At 49.4% G+C, this 13,557-nt stretch overlaps 1 pseudogene and 2 gene segments (V, D, J or C); all 3 read left to right on the top strand.

The window, feature by feature from the left end:
* Nucleotides 1-997, top strand: part of LOC112412728 (immunoglobulin lambda variable 2-18-like) — a 1,919-nt pseudogene extending 922 nt beyond the window's left edge.
* Nucleotides 998-2,309: 1,312 nt separating this feature from the next.
* Nucleotides 2,310-2,808, top strand: LOC112412726 (immunoglobulin lambda variable 2-18-like). The segment is given in 2 exon segments: nt 2,310-2,389; nt 2,507-2,808. Coding segments are annotated over 2 exon segments (348 nt in total).
* A 5,838-nt stretch (nt 2,809-8,646) lies between these two features.
* The window catches only part of LOC112412727 (immunoglobulin lambda variable 2-18-like), a 6,447-nt gene continuing 1,536 nt past the window's right edge, over nt 8,647-13,557 (top strand). Inside the window, 2 exon segments of the V gene segment in view lie at nt 8,647-8,731; nt 12,659-12,991. Coding sequence covers nt 8,686-8,731; nt 12,659-12,991 — 379 coding nt within the window.

Below are 13,557 nucleotides of genomic sequence, written 5' to 3'. Positions count from 1 at the left end.
CTTTAGCTGACATTTTCCTATCATATCAATAGTCAATCAACCTGAAGAGGCGTCTCAAAATTGTCCACACCTCAAGATTTCATTACAATGAAACTTGGTGTGGTTGCCCTCTCGTTTCTACACCCTGAGGCGTGTCAGGATTCTGGATGTGAGGCTTTCTCTGTGGCTCTCTGTCTCCTCTCCTTTGGGAACTCCAATTATTTGTGTATTAGGTCAACTGAAGTTCTTACTTCATTCTTTTAAATTCACATTCCCCCCTTATGTTGAACAAGGGACTGTTTCCATTGCATGACTTCAAGTTAGAAATCTTTCATTATCCAGTGCTCTGCCTGTCGTTAATCCAATCTACTGGAATTTTCTCTGTAGTAGATTCACTGTGGTTTTTTCCACCTTCTATTGCTTAGCTGAGACTTTCTTTTTTAAAAAAGTTTTTTTGGAATATAGTAGATTTACACTGTTGTGTTAGTTTCTGCTGTACAGCAAATTGAATCAGTTATACATATACATACAGCACTCTTTTTTAGATTTTTCTCCCATATATTGGCTGACACTCTGTATCTCTCTATTGACTTCAGTAGGTTCTATCCTTATTTCTTGCATCATTTTTAACAAACTGGATGAATATCTTTGTGACATAATTCCAGCAGATCTGTGAGACACGCTCTGTTAACTTTCCCTTCCATACAGTGGAGATGTTCTGGTTTTCCATATACCAAGTGATTTCATTCTATCCTGGTGTGGTCAATATTATGTGGTGAAACTATAAGTCTTTAAATTCTATCTTGGCATTTTGATTTAGTCAGACTGTCAGCCCGGTTGAGACCAGGTGGTTAATTCCATCCACCTTTTTGTGAACTGTGCTTTCCATGTCAGTTCATTTACACAAACTTGGACCTGCTCTTCGGAAATGTCCTACAAGGAGCTCCACAGCAGCCAGTCTGGGGCCCAGGTTGTTTTCGGTCCCTGAGGTTCCAGGGCCTTGGTTGGCACCATCTGAAGCCACCAGGGGGCAGCAAGGTCCAGGATTTGGGGAAGGTACCTGTGGCTTATACTGTCCTGTATGAAGTTTCAAGAGCTGCTTCCTGAGTAACCCCTCTTAGTCCCAAAGCATTTGTGCCCCAAGAAATCATCTTCAAAAGTGCTAATAAATGGCCCAGGGCTCAGGCTTGGGCCTCAGACTCAGAGCACTTTGGAGACAGAGGCTGGAGGGGAATCTGAGGACCCTCCCAACTGAGGGGGATGAGAGGGAGTTGGGGGTGGGGGAGGGATGGACTGGGAGTTTGTCACCAGCAGATACAAACTACTATATATAGGATGGATAGACAACAAGGTCCTGCGGTATAGTACAGGGAACTGTTTTCAATATCCTATGACAAACCCTAATGGAAAAGAATAAGAAAGAGAATGTATATATAAATGAATAAGTGAGCCACTTTGCTGTACAGCAGACATTCACACAACATTGTAATTCAACTATACTTCAATAGAATTTTTTTGTTCTTTTTTCTCCATTTTTAAATTTTTAAAAATTCTTTAGTTGTACCATGTGACATGCAGCCCCTTAGTCCTCTGACCATTGATCAAACCCACACCGCCTGCAGTGGAAGTGTGCAGCCTTAACCACTGGACCGCCACGGAAGTCCCTTCAATAATTTTTTTTTTTTTTTGCGGTACGCGGGCATCTCACCGTTGTAGCCCCTCCCGTTGCGGAGGACAGGCTCAGGACAAGCAGGGTCAGCGGCCATGGCTCATGGGCCCAGCCGCTCCGCGGAATGTGGGATCCTCCCTGACCGGGGCATGAACCTGTGTCCCCTGCATCGACAGGCAGACTCTCAACCACTGCGCCACAAGGGAAGCCCTTCAATAAATATTTTTAAAACAGAAGTAGTTGAGGGGATACTGGTACACAGCTCTGCCTTTAACTCTCAGAAAGCGGGGCAGTTGGATTTCTCAGCCGCCTGGGCTCAGAGCCTCTCATTTGTCCCAAGAGCACAGAGAGGACCTTCTGGGATTCCTCCTTCAGGAAGCACCGTGACTCTCACACCAGGAGAGACAGGAAACCCCAGGCTGGATTCCTTTCCCACATCTTGTCATGGACTCGTTCTGTCCTCACACACCATGTGAAGCAGTTAAGTCTCCAATACTCTCTGCTGTCCAGGGATGCACAAGAATCTGGAACAAACCATGTCAGAGGGGGTGAGCAGAGAGGGGGAGGAGGGGCAGGTGCAGGAAGCACATTTGCATGGAAGCCCCTCCCTCCTCTGGGGGACGGGGATAAGACAGGTTTGGGGGAGCAGGCCCAGCGCTGGGGTCTCACAAGGCAGCATTTGGGGCGTCTCCACCATGGCCTGGGCCCTGCTCCTTGTCACCCTCCTCACTCAGGACACAGGTGAGGCCTCCATGGAAGGGACCTCGTGGACATCTGGCTGATCCTTTGTGTCTTTGTCCCTAGAGTGACCTGGGCCCTAGGACTGAACTAACCAGAGTGTGTTTCTCTTCTTTCCAGGGTCCTGGGCCCAGTCTGGCCTGACTCAGCCTCCCTCAGTGTCCGGGAATTTGGGACAGACGGTCACCATCTCCTGTGCTGGAACCAGCAGTGACATAGGGAAATATAACCAAGTCGGCTGGTACCAACAGCTCCCAGGCACAGCCCCCAAAACCTTGATTTATGAGGTCAATAAACGACCCTCAGGGATCTCTGATCGCTTCTCTGGCTCCAAGTCTGGGAACACGGCCTCCCTGACCATCTCTGGGCTCCAGGCTGAGGACGAGGCTGATTATTACTGTAGCTCAGGTACAAGTAGTTGATGTGTGGGAGGACCTGAGGGACCTGGGGACATTGAGCCCCTCAGTTCTCATGTGTCTTCTTTGCCTGTGGAAGACGCCTCCCCACCCTCAGCGGTACAGGTCTTTCCACATCTGTCTGGGGCGACTGACCCTGCATTGCCCAAGGAAAAGGTCTTGGCTGCCCTGAGGAAGCTGCCACGTGAGGCTGTGCTGATTCTCCTCAGGACCCCCCGCCCCCATTGCCCCTCTGTGCTTCTGGACCCACAATTAGACTCGGGTCCCAACAGTCTCCTAAGTTGAGAATAGAGTGTGAGCCTCGAGAGGGGCACTGCACTCCAAGAACTGCTTGGTTCTCCTAATTCACACAGACAGAAATCCCCAGAACACGTTGGGAAGGGATTCGAGGGTGGGGGGCAGTGGTGGGAGAAACATCAAGCTGGGTCAGCTGGATCTGTGATCTGGGCTCACTCCACAGAGACTCTGCGTTTCATGTTCCCTGCAGCTCGGGGAGGTAGAAAGAGCCTCAGCACTTTGCGGGTTGGTTGGCGGAAGCAAAATCCAAGATGGCCTCTAGTGAGTGATCTAGAGAAGCCAGACGTGCCTGGAGACAAAGGGATTCAAAAGGTAATGAGATTGGAGCATCCTTGAATGGCTCTGTGCTCACTCTTCTCCAAGCCAGAACTTAGAGTGGGAACCGCAGCCACTCAGCTGCAAATCCTAAAGGCAACGGGAGGAGCTGGATCCTGGGTGGCCAGGGCCAAGCTGTTGCCCTCCCCTACCAAGGGCAAGGCTAGCAACATGGCCAGTGGAGTCAAAGCAGCAATGAGAAGAGTCTGATGTGTGCAGATCTCTGTCACTGGCTTGTTAATCGTGGTATTTCTGGAACTGAAAAATGTAGAAGCCTGCTAAATTCCTACTTGGTCAAAAAATTCTAGGTCAAGTGAAAAAATTATAAAATTTTTTCAAATTATAAAAATTCCCCCCAAACGCTCATTTTAGGCCCACTGAGGAGACTCTCGGGACTCAGTAGGGAGTCAACCTCATGGCTGTGATTTCCTTCAGTGAGAGGAGACAAAGGAAAATCAGCAAAGGGCAATGGTGGATGAGGTCAAGTCCGAGGAAACCAGAGAATCTCCCCGGATGCCTTTCCGAGGGACGGGCTTCATCCCCAGCGTCAAATGGTGACAATGTGTGTGAAGAATTGTATCACGGGGAGGCTCATCAGAACCGCAAGGCTCTTCCCAGAGGCTGGTTTCCTAGGCATCTCCTGTCTGGCATCTGCCGACATTCCAGACCCTTGAGGGTTTTAGCAAAGCGTTTTTAAAGGCCAGGACAGAGGTGGTCACAGGGTACATGATCAGCTTGCGCACAGTTCTCTGATTGGCTGATGGTGAAGAAGCATGGAGGAGTCACAGGTCTTAACATTATCCGTCCTTAGGCTCCTGGGGGCCTGGGGCTATGTGCTCATGGTCACCAAGTAGTTCTTCCATCTTGTGGGCATTGCAGGGTTTTCACATCTGCAAAACAACTCAGGAAATTTGCATCAAGTACTATTATCCAGGTACTTCAGAGAAGAGCTAAAGCAGAGGATATTGGGGATGGCCTGTCCCTGGAAGGCTCCATAGGGGTCTTGTTCGGTTACACACACACACACACACACACACACACACACACACACACACACAAACCCAGCACCATCACTCCTGGGTCCCCCCGCCCCATTGTACCCGGGAAGGATGCGGGGGTCTGCTCTGTGGGGACCGGGTACTCCATCTGCATCACCCGCAGGGCCCTGTTCCCAGAGGCAGGAGCATAAACCCTGGGATGCAGAGGGAAATTATACCAACTGTCAGCTTTCCTCATAATCAGGGACTGGACATTTCAGATACTGAGACAGTGATAATCTTGGGAAAGACCAGTCAGTCCGCCCTGATTCTCTGTCTAGAAAACACTGGGTCCAGCATCTCTGTAGAGAGAGGAGCCTGACCTCAGAAGACACCAGCTCTGGGGGGAGGACCTCCCGCTGAGGACAGAGGAGAATCCTCCCTTGCACCACGTGGCAGACAGACCTGCCTGAGGAGAGGTCCCTGCTGCTGGGCCCTGAGGTGAACTCTGACCCAGCCCCTCCTCCCAGCCCCCTAAACCCTGGCATCTTCCCTCATTTCCATTAGGGCTCCCTCCATCCTGACGGGCTCTAACTCCTTTTTACATCATTCCTTTTTTCGAACGCTTTTGAGAATTCAGCTTCATCTCATGGGCCCATATTTCCCATCAGTGTACCTATGGGGTTGGAGTCATTTATCGTGTACTTCCCTTGCCCTGATGTGAGATCTCCTCAAGGTCACTGTCCCTGAGACAAGGTCATTCCTGGATGAGATGAGCATTTGAATCTGGGGACTCAGTAAATACATTGCCCTCCCCAGTGTGGGTGGGCATCGCCCAATCTGTTGAGGGTCTGTGTAGAGCAAAAGGAAAAGGCAGGAGATTTCACGTCTGTGTTCTCTTCTCACTGTACGAGCTGGGACATTTCACCTCAACTTCTCCAGCCCTCAGACTGTGCCCCGTCCTGCTGAAGGGACAGGTGAGGGAGGGGGATGCACACCCCAGCTCCCGTGTGGTGCCGGGGGGAGACGGGATGTAATCTCTGTCACCCCAGCCCCTCGGGCCCGTGTCCTCAGTGCTCCCCTGGTTCCCAAATCTTTGGACACAAACTGAATTACATCACCAGCGTTCCCAGCTTTCAGGCTGAAGAGATCAGCTCCTGGGAGTTCCATGCTCAATAATCAATAATAATCTCTCTCTCTCAGTATATATATATTACTTACATACAATTCTTCGCTATCTATATGTATATATTTCCTTTGTTTTGTTTCCCTAGAGAACCCTGACTAATACAATCCTCTTACCGGGAAGCTCAATCTTCTCCTAATGTTCTCATCATCACTATTTTTTCTAAGCTTTTACCTGTTACCTTCTTTCTTTACTTATAAACACATAGGTCAGTGTCATCATGCTTGAATCACCTTGGCTTGAACAGGGTCATACCGGGACCCGCAGCAGCACTGGGTCACAGCACAGGGGGAAGGGGTCTCAGTTACTAGACACTGAACCATGTCCTGAGTCAGGGTCCCTTGTGTGTAAGGCTGGTGAGACGCTACAGCTGCCCGACAGGTGTGTGTCCTGGTGGAGACGACAGAGGTGGCACAGAGGCCACTGTTCTGGGATCCTCTGTGGCACCTGTGGGGAGACTTGTTCCCTGAGTGTAAGGGCACCAGCTGGATCTTTACCAAGGGTCACCTGTGCAAAGGGCGTCGGGAGCCACCATGGCCTCTCTGAGTGTCTGCTGTAAAGGTGGGATACAATCTCCTGATGCGAAATTAGTTACTGTTTTTACAACGGGGATAATTCGCAACAAAACCCCATGGTAGGTGTGGCGAGCAGAGGATGCTTCAGTAGGAGCTTCTGGAGCCACCACTGTCCTGGTGTGCAGTGTGTGTAGTCCCAGGCTGTAGTGGCAGCTTCCTGTGATGCTTCAAATAATTTAACTATATATGAATATAATTTTACAATGATGCGAGAAGAGCCTCTTTGGGTGGAGGTAACATGAAATGGCTTAGCTTTCTCCATGGTCAGGATATCTGCCACTGTTGTTATTATTCACCGCAACGAGGGATCAGCGTCGCTGGGCTGTTACCTTTATGTGTCCATTGAATTTCTGGGTTAGGTGTCATTGAACTTTTTGGGATATTTTATCTTTCTTTTCTTAAACTGTTGGTATTTTTTGAATCCCATATTTAATTTTTCCAGAAAGGTAAGAATCCAGTCATTGATTTCAGTGATTCTTAATAGGTATATGCTTTTACTATTGCTATGCCTCCTATTGTGTGTTAGTGGTAATTTCCCTCCTTTAGTGGCAGTCATTCTTATTATATTTCCGTCATGTCTTATTGAGTGGGCGCAGACGTCTCAGGAATTTTTAATCCAACCTTGACGCCCGAATCACGAGGGGCCCTGAGTTGCTGCTTGTATGAACAAACGTGCGGCAGAGGCAAGACAGCTCCCGTGACCGCGGGGTTTGCTTCTTGCAGGAAGCACTGGACACCTGGAGTGATCACAGGAGGCCTGTCCACAGCAGTCCCCAGATATAAAGATCCAAACCGCTGGGTTCTGACCTGGTGTCAGATGCCTGACTGATTGACCTGTGAGAAGGTCCTGAACCAGTCCCCGCTTCATTACAATCTCAAAAAAAGACATCGTTAAGTGAATGTCTACAGAGTACAGCCCATACCTCTGTGAAACACACACCAACGATTGTCTCAACTCCAGGGCTAACACCTCCTCGCACACGTTTCCTTTCCCGCCCCCAGAGGCTCCCCTTCACCCACCCCAAGCTTGGCCAGGGCCTCACCCCCTTAGCTCCTGGAATGTGGTCATGTGATATGAACAGTGACACTGAAAACCTTCATCAAAGTATTTGTGTTTCATAAACTCCTAGTCCATTGCCTGAGGGGTCATGTCCATTTGCATCCAGAAAGGACCCATCATTCGGAGTGTAATATATACTGCAAACTCAGCTCTTTCTGGAAAAACACCCTTGGGGAAGTGTGTCTGAGATGAAGAGCCTTGACCTCAGGAAGGTGCCAGGCTCTGAGGTGAGGGCGTCTCAAAGGCACAAAGGGGAAGACAGGGAAATTCTATGTCCCCATGACCCCCACCCCCAAGCATAGGACCCAGAGCTGGACCCCCAGTCCCCTCCTGACCCGGTCCGTCCTCCAGAGCCTCAGCCCCAGAATCTGTCCCTTTATTCCCTGGGTCATTCTCTGTCTGGACAGAGCTCTCTCTGTGTCTCACATTATCCTTTTTTCTATATTTGAGGATTCAGGCATTTCTCGGGGGCCTGTTTCTCTACTCAGCATCCTTAACGAGATAGGATTAACTTATATCTCAGGTTCTCTGTCCTGAGCCCACTTCCATCCCCCATCACCAACCCTGTGACAAGGCCCTCCTGGGACGAGCAAGGTGACCCTGAGAGGGGCATCTGGGCCTCCTGATTTTGCAGGTGACGTACTTCATTCTGGAGGAAGTTGAGGGAAGGTGAGGCTTGTCTGCAGGGATGGGGGCCTAGCACTGAGCTGGGGAGGGGGAAACCTGGGTGTCCAGCCCAACTCGGCTGTCTCGCTGGGTTCAGCTCTCACCACTGAGGCCACTGGGGGGCAGCAGGGCCCGGATTTGGGGGAGGTTGTCTGTGTTGTCATTCTGTCGTGTTCAAAATCTCAGCAGCTGCTCCTGAGCCAGGCCTAAGGAGGTCACGAGGGAGGGGTGTCCAATATCTACCATATCCCATAATTCCTGTAGTGGACATGCCAGGGAGCACCTCCAATCTCAAACCACCACAGAGCAGCGGAGAGAGTGATACCTGAGCACCTGAGCCTAGGGGACTGGGGAGGGCATGAGGGGCAAGGAGAGGGTCTCCGGCTCCCCCGAGTCCCTGGAAGAGGGGTCACGGGATGTCCTCTCCTCCCCAGCATAGATGCCCTGTTCCCCTCCTCCTTGCAAAAGGAGGGGAGTCCTAGGATCCCACTGCATCCAGCATGATCCCCCACAGGAGGAGAGGACACAGCCAGCTGGGCTCCGGGTCCCGGCCTCTGTCACCTTCTCAGTCTGTCCTGAATCAGACAATACATGATAACCTGTTTTAATCTCTCAGGCAGCTCTGCTGTCCAGAGACGCAGACATTACCAGAATCAAGGGCTAGAGCAGAGGTGGTGAGGACAGGCAGTACAGGGAGCAGATTTGCATGGAGGCCCCTCCCTCCTCTGTAGGGAGGGGATAAGAGAGGTCTGGGGGAGCAGGCCCAGGGCTGGGGGCTCAGAAGGCAGCGTCTGGGGCGTCTCCACCATGGCCTGGGCTCTGCTCCTTGTCACCCTCCTCACTCAGGACACAGGTGAGGCCTCCAGGGAAGGGACCCGAGGGACATCTGACTGATCCTTTGCGTCTTTGTCCTCAGGGTGACAGAACTGACTAGAGTGTGTTTCTTCTCTTTCCAGGATCCTGGGCCCAGTCTGGCCTGACTCAGCCTCCCTCAGTGTCCGGGAATCTGGGACAGACGGTCACCATCTCTTGTGCTGGAACCAGCAGTGACATAGGGAAATATAACGAAGTCAGCTGGCACCAACAGCTCCCAGGCATGGCCCCCAAAACCCTGATTTATGATGTCAATAAACGGCCCTCAGGAATCCCTGATCGCTTCTCTGGCTCCAAGTCTGGCAACACGGCCTCCCTGACCATCTCTGGGCTCCAGGCTGAGGACGAGGCCGATTATTACTGTAGTTCATATAGAAGTGGTAACACTGTACACAGTGGTTGTCTGAGATCACTTCACTGGGAGGAAGCGAGAGAGATTGTTCCTGGCTGATCAAGACCCTAGAAAAGTGTTCATGTCAAGACAATCCTAGCCAGCCATACAGTACAAATCAGAATCCGGGCGACACGCGTCCAACTTTACAAGATGGTGTCAAGTATGTCAGCACATGGATGATGTCAGCTTCCTTGTAGGTGAATATTTCTGCCGGTTGCCCTTTGGAGAAAGGCCTCCATGGGAAATGGCCATTCCAGAGAGGTGGGCAGAGGCTACAAAACTCTGGAGTCACACAGGCTTCTCCTCCTGACCCCCACAGAGTCAGCTCTGCCGTGCCCCCTTATCCAGGACATGTGGTTCACCCTCTCCCTAGAGCAAATCTGTCAGTGGGGTGAGTTGGCAGTGGTCTACCAGCCTCATGACTAAAAGGAGAGGGAATCTGCAGATCCACCTGCATCTGTAGGGACTCACACTCATTATAATTGTCAAGTTACCTCAGCTCATCACGACCATACTCACCACCGATCACGCCCTAAGGAATGACAGGCCTACTTAGCACCACTGCAGACCTGGGACTGGCCCTTCTCAGGAAAAAGTCAGTAAACACTTGTCGACATGCATCTTGGCTTCCACATTTGTGCTTTTCTGTACTCCTATGTTCTTTGGACTCTTCCTAAACTCTGATATATGACTCTGACTATCAGTATTGTTTGACTTGGGTTTAAAAGAAACAATCATAGTTGTGCATTTGCTCCACGCACCCACAATGACCGGAGTGAAGAGCTCTGGGACAGGCGTTTGTGTCGTGTTGTTGGGGACAGGGAGTTAGAGGAGGAAACATTGTGGTAGAATCTGCAGGGACCTGGGTTTTCTTTTTTTTTTGACCCCACCAAGTGGCATGTGGGATCTTAGTTTCCTGAACACGGATGGAAACCGTGCCTCTTGCATTGGAAACACTGCATCTTAACCACTGGACGACCAGGGAAGTCCGGAAACTATTTCTTTAGCTGACATTTCCCTAACATACCAATAGTCAACCAACCTGAAGAGGGGTCTCAAAACGTGTCCACACCTCAAGATTTCATTACAATGAAACTCGATGTGGTTGCCGTCACTTTTCTACACCCTGAGGCTTGTCAAGATTCTGGATGTCAGGGATTCTCTGTGTCTCTCTGTCTCCTCTCCTTTGGGAACTCCAATTATTTGTGTATTAGGTCAATTGAAGTTCCATAATTTGTGGATACTACTTCATTCTTTTAAATTCATATTCCCCCCTTATGTTGAACAAGGGACTGTTTCCATTGCATGACTTCAAGTCAGAAATCTTTCATTATCCAGTGCTCTGCCTGTCTTTAATCTCATCTGCTGTAATTTTCTCTGTAATAGATTCACTGTGTTTTTTTCTACTTTCTTTTGCTTAGCTGATACTTTCTTTTTTAAAAAAATTTTATTGGAATATAGTAGATTTACACTGTTGTGTTGGTTTCTGCTGTACAGCAAATTGAATCAGTTATACATATACATACAGCACTCTTTTTTAGATTTTTCTCCCATATATTGACTGACACTCTGTATCTCTCTATTGACTTCAGTAGGTTCTGTCCTTATTTCTTGCATCATTTTTAACAAACTGGATGAATATCTTTGTGACATAATTCCAGCAGATCTGTGAGACACGCTCTGTTAACTTTCCCTTCCATACAGTTGAGATGTTCTGGCTTTCCATATGCCAAGTGATTTCATTCTATCCTGGTGTGGCCAATATTATGTGATGAAACTATAGGTCTTTAAATCCTATGTTGACATTTTGGTTTAGTCAGCCCGGTTGAGTCCAGATGGTTAATTCCATCCAGCTTTTTGTGAACTGTGCTTTCCATGTCAGTTCACTTACACAAACTTGGACCTGCTCTTCGGAAACGTCCTACCAGGAGCTGCACAGCAGCCAGTCTGGGGACTGGGTTGTTTTCTGTCCCTCAGGCTCCAGGGTGTTGGTCGGCACCATCTGAAGCCACCAGGGGGCAGCAAGAGCCAGGATTTCGGGAAGGTACCTGTGGCTTATACTGTCTTGTGTGAAGTTTCAAGAGCTGCTTCCTGAGTAACCCCTCTTAGTCCCAAAGCATTTGTGCCCCAGGAAATCATCTTCAAAAGTGCTAATAAATGGCCCAGGGCTCAGGTTTGGGCCTCAGACTCAGAGCACTTTGGAGACAGAGGCTGGAGGGGAATCTGAGGACCCTCCCAACTGAGGGGGATGAGAGGGAGTTGGGAGTGGGGGAGGGATGGATTGGGAGTTTCAGACCAGCAGATACAAACTACTATATACAGGATGGATAGACAACAAGGTCCTACGGTATAGTACAGGGAACTGTTTTCAATATCCTATGACAAATCATAATGGAAACGAATAAGAAAGAGAATGTATATATAAATGAATACGTGAGTCACTTTGCTGTACAGCAGACATTCACACAACATTGTAATTCAACTATACTTCAATAGAATTTTTTTGTTTATTTTTTCTCTTTTTTTTAATTTTAAAAATTCTTTAGTTGCACCACGCGACATGCAGCCCCTTAGTCCTCCGACCATTGATCAAACCCACACTGCCTGCAGTGGAAGTGTGGAGCCTTAACCACTGGACCGCCACGGAAGTCCCTTCAATAAATTTTTTTGTTTGTTCTTTTTGTTTGTTTGCGGTACGCGGGCCTCTCACTGTTGTGGCCTCTCCCGTTGCGGAGCACAGGTTCCGGACGCGCAGGCTCAGCGGCCATGGCTCACAGGCCCAGCCGCTCTGCGGCATGTGGGATCCTCCCAGAGCGGGGCAAAAACCCGTGTCCCCTGCATCGGCAGGCGGACTCAACCACTGCGCCACCTGGGAAGCCCTTCAATAAAATTTTTAAAACAGAAGTAGTTGAGGGGATACTGGTACGCAGCTCTACCTTTAACTCTCAGAAAGCGGGGCAGTTGGATTTTTCAGCCACCTGGGCTCAGGGCCTCTCCTTTGTCCCAAGAGCACAGAGAGGACCTTCTGGGATTCCTCCCCCAGGAAGCACCATGACTCTCACACCAGGAGAGACAGGAAATCCCAGGCTGGATTCCTTTCCCACATCCTGTCATGGACTCATTCTGTCCTCACACACTATGTGAAGGAGTTAAGTCTCCAATACTCTCTGCTGTCCAGGGATGCAGAAGAATCTGGAACAAACCATGTCAGAGGGGGTGAGCAGAGGGGGGGAGGAGAGGCAGGTGCAGGAAGCAGATTTGCATGGAGACCCCTCCCTCCTCTGAAGGGGAGGGGATAAGAGAGGTTTGGAGGAGCAGGCTGAGGGCTGGGGGCTCAGAAGGCAGCGTCTGGGGCGTCTCTACCATGGCCTGGGCACTGCTCCTTGTCACCCTCCTCACTCAGGACACAGGTGAGGCCTCTAGGAAAGGGACCCCAGGGACATCTGGCTGATCCTTTGTGTCTCTGTCCTCAGGGTGACAGAACTGACTAGAGTGTGTTTCTCCTCTTTCCAGGATCCTGGGCCCAGTCTGGCCTGACTCAGCCTCCCTCAGTGTCCGGGAATCTGGGACAGACAGTCACCATCTCTTGTGCTGGAACCAGCAGTGACATAGGGAAATATAACGAAGTCGGCTGGTACCAACAGCTCCCAGGCATGGCCCCCAAAACCCTGATTTATGAAGTCAATAAACGGCCCTCAGGAATCCCTGATCGCTTCTCTGGCTCCAAGTCTGGCAACACGGCCTCCCTGACCATCTCTGGGCTCCAGGCTGAGGACGAGGCCGATTACTACTGTAGCTCAGCTAGAAGTGGTAACAGTGTACACAGTGGTCCAAGGTCATGGGGAAGTGAGACCAAAACCTCCCTTTCTCTCCCTCCAGCCTCTTTACTCTTAAATACAGGCTTTCATTTGTTGCTTTTTTGTTATTATTTTATTTGCCAATAATTACAAACTTAAATGAATTTGAAGATTTCATAAAGAACTGCTTCATACCTTTTCCCCAGATCCATCATTTTTCACTATTGCCATCTTCGCTTTTCATTATATCAGCTTATCTCTCATTTTCTCTCTCTGCCTATATATATGTATGTGTGTGTGTGTGTGTGTGTGTATGTATTTGGATGTGTATCCATAGATAAACATCCATAGATATACATACTCAACACACCCACACACGTAAACAAAACATTCATTTTCTGAACCACTGGGAATAGTTTTCTTCCATCAGCATCTAAGACTTGATACATTTCTTTTAGACAGAGTTCACATGAAATCACAGTCAGCATTTAAGGTGTAGAATCTGGGTTTTTAATGTATTGACAAGTTAGTCCATCCATGATCACTCCAGAGTCCAGATGCTTCCTGCCCCTCAAGACACACCTCATCCACCTGCAGTCACTCCCTGTCCCCCTC

This window comes from Neophocaena asiaeorientalis, unplaced genomic scaffold (genome assembly GCF_003031525.2).
Source record: "Neophocaena asiaeorientalis asiaeorientalis breed wild unplaced genomic scaffold, Neophocaena_asiaeorientalis_V1.1 scaffold2790, whole genome shotgun sequence".
Classification (NCBI taxonomy): domain Eukaryota; kingdom Metazoa; phylum Chordata; class Mammalia; order Artiodactyla; family Phocoenidae; genus Neophocaena; species Neophocaena asiaeorientalis.
Note: the sequence above shows the minus strand (reverse complement) of the source record. Positions and strands in the feature narration are given on the sequence as shown.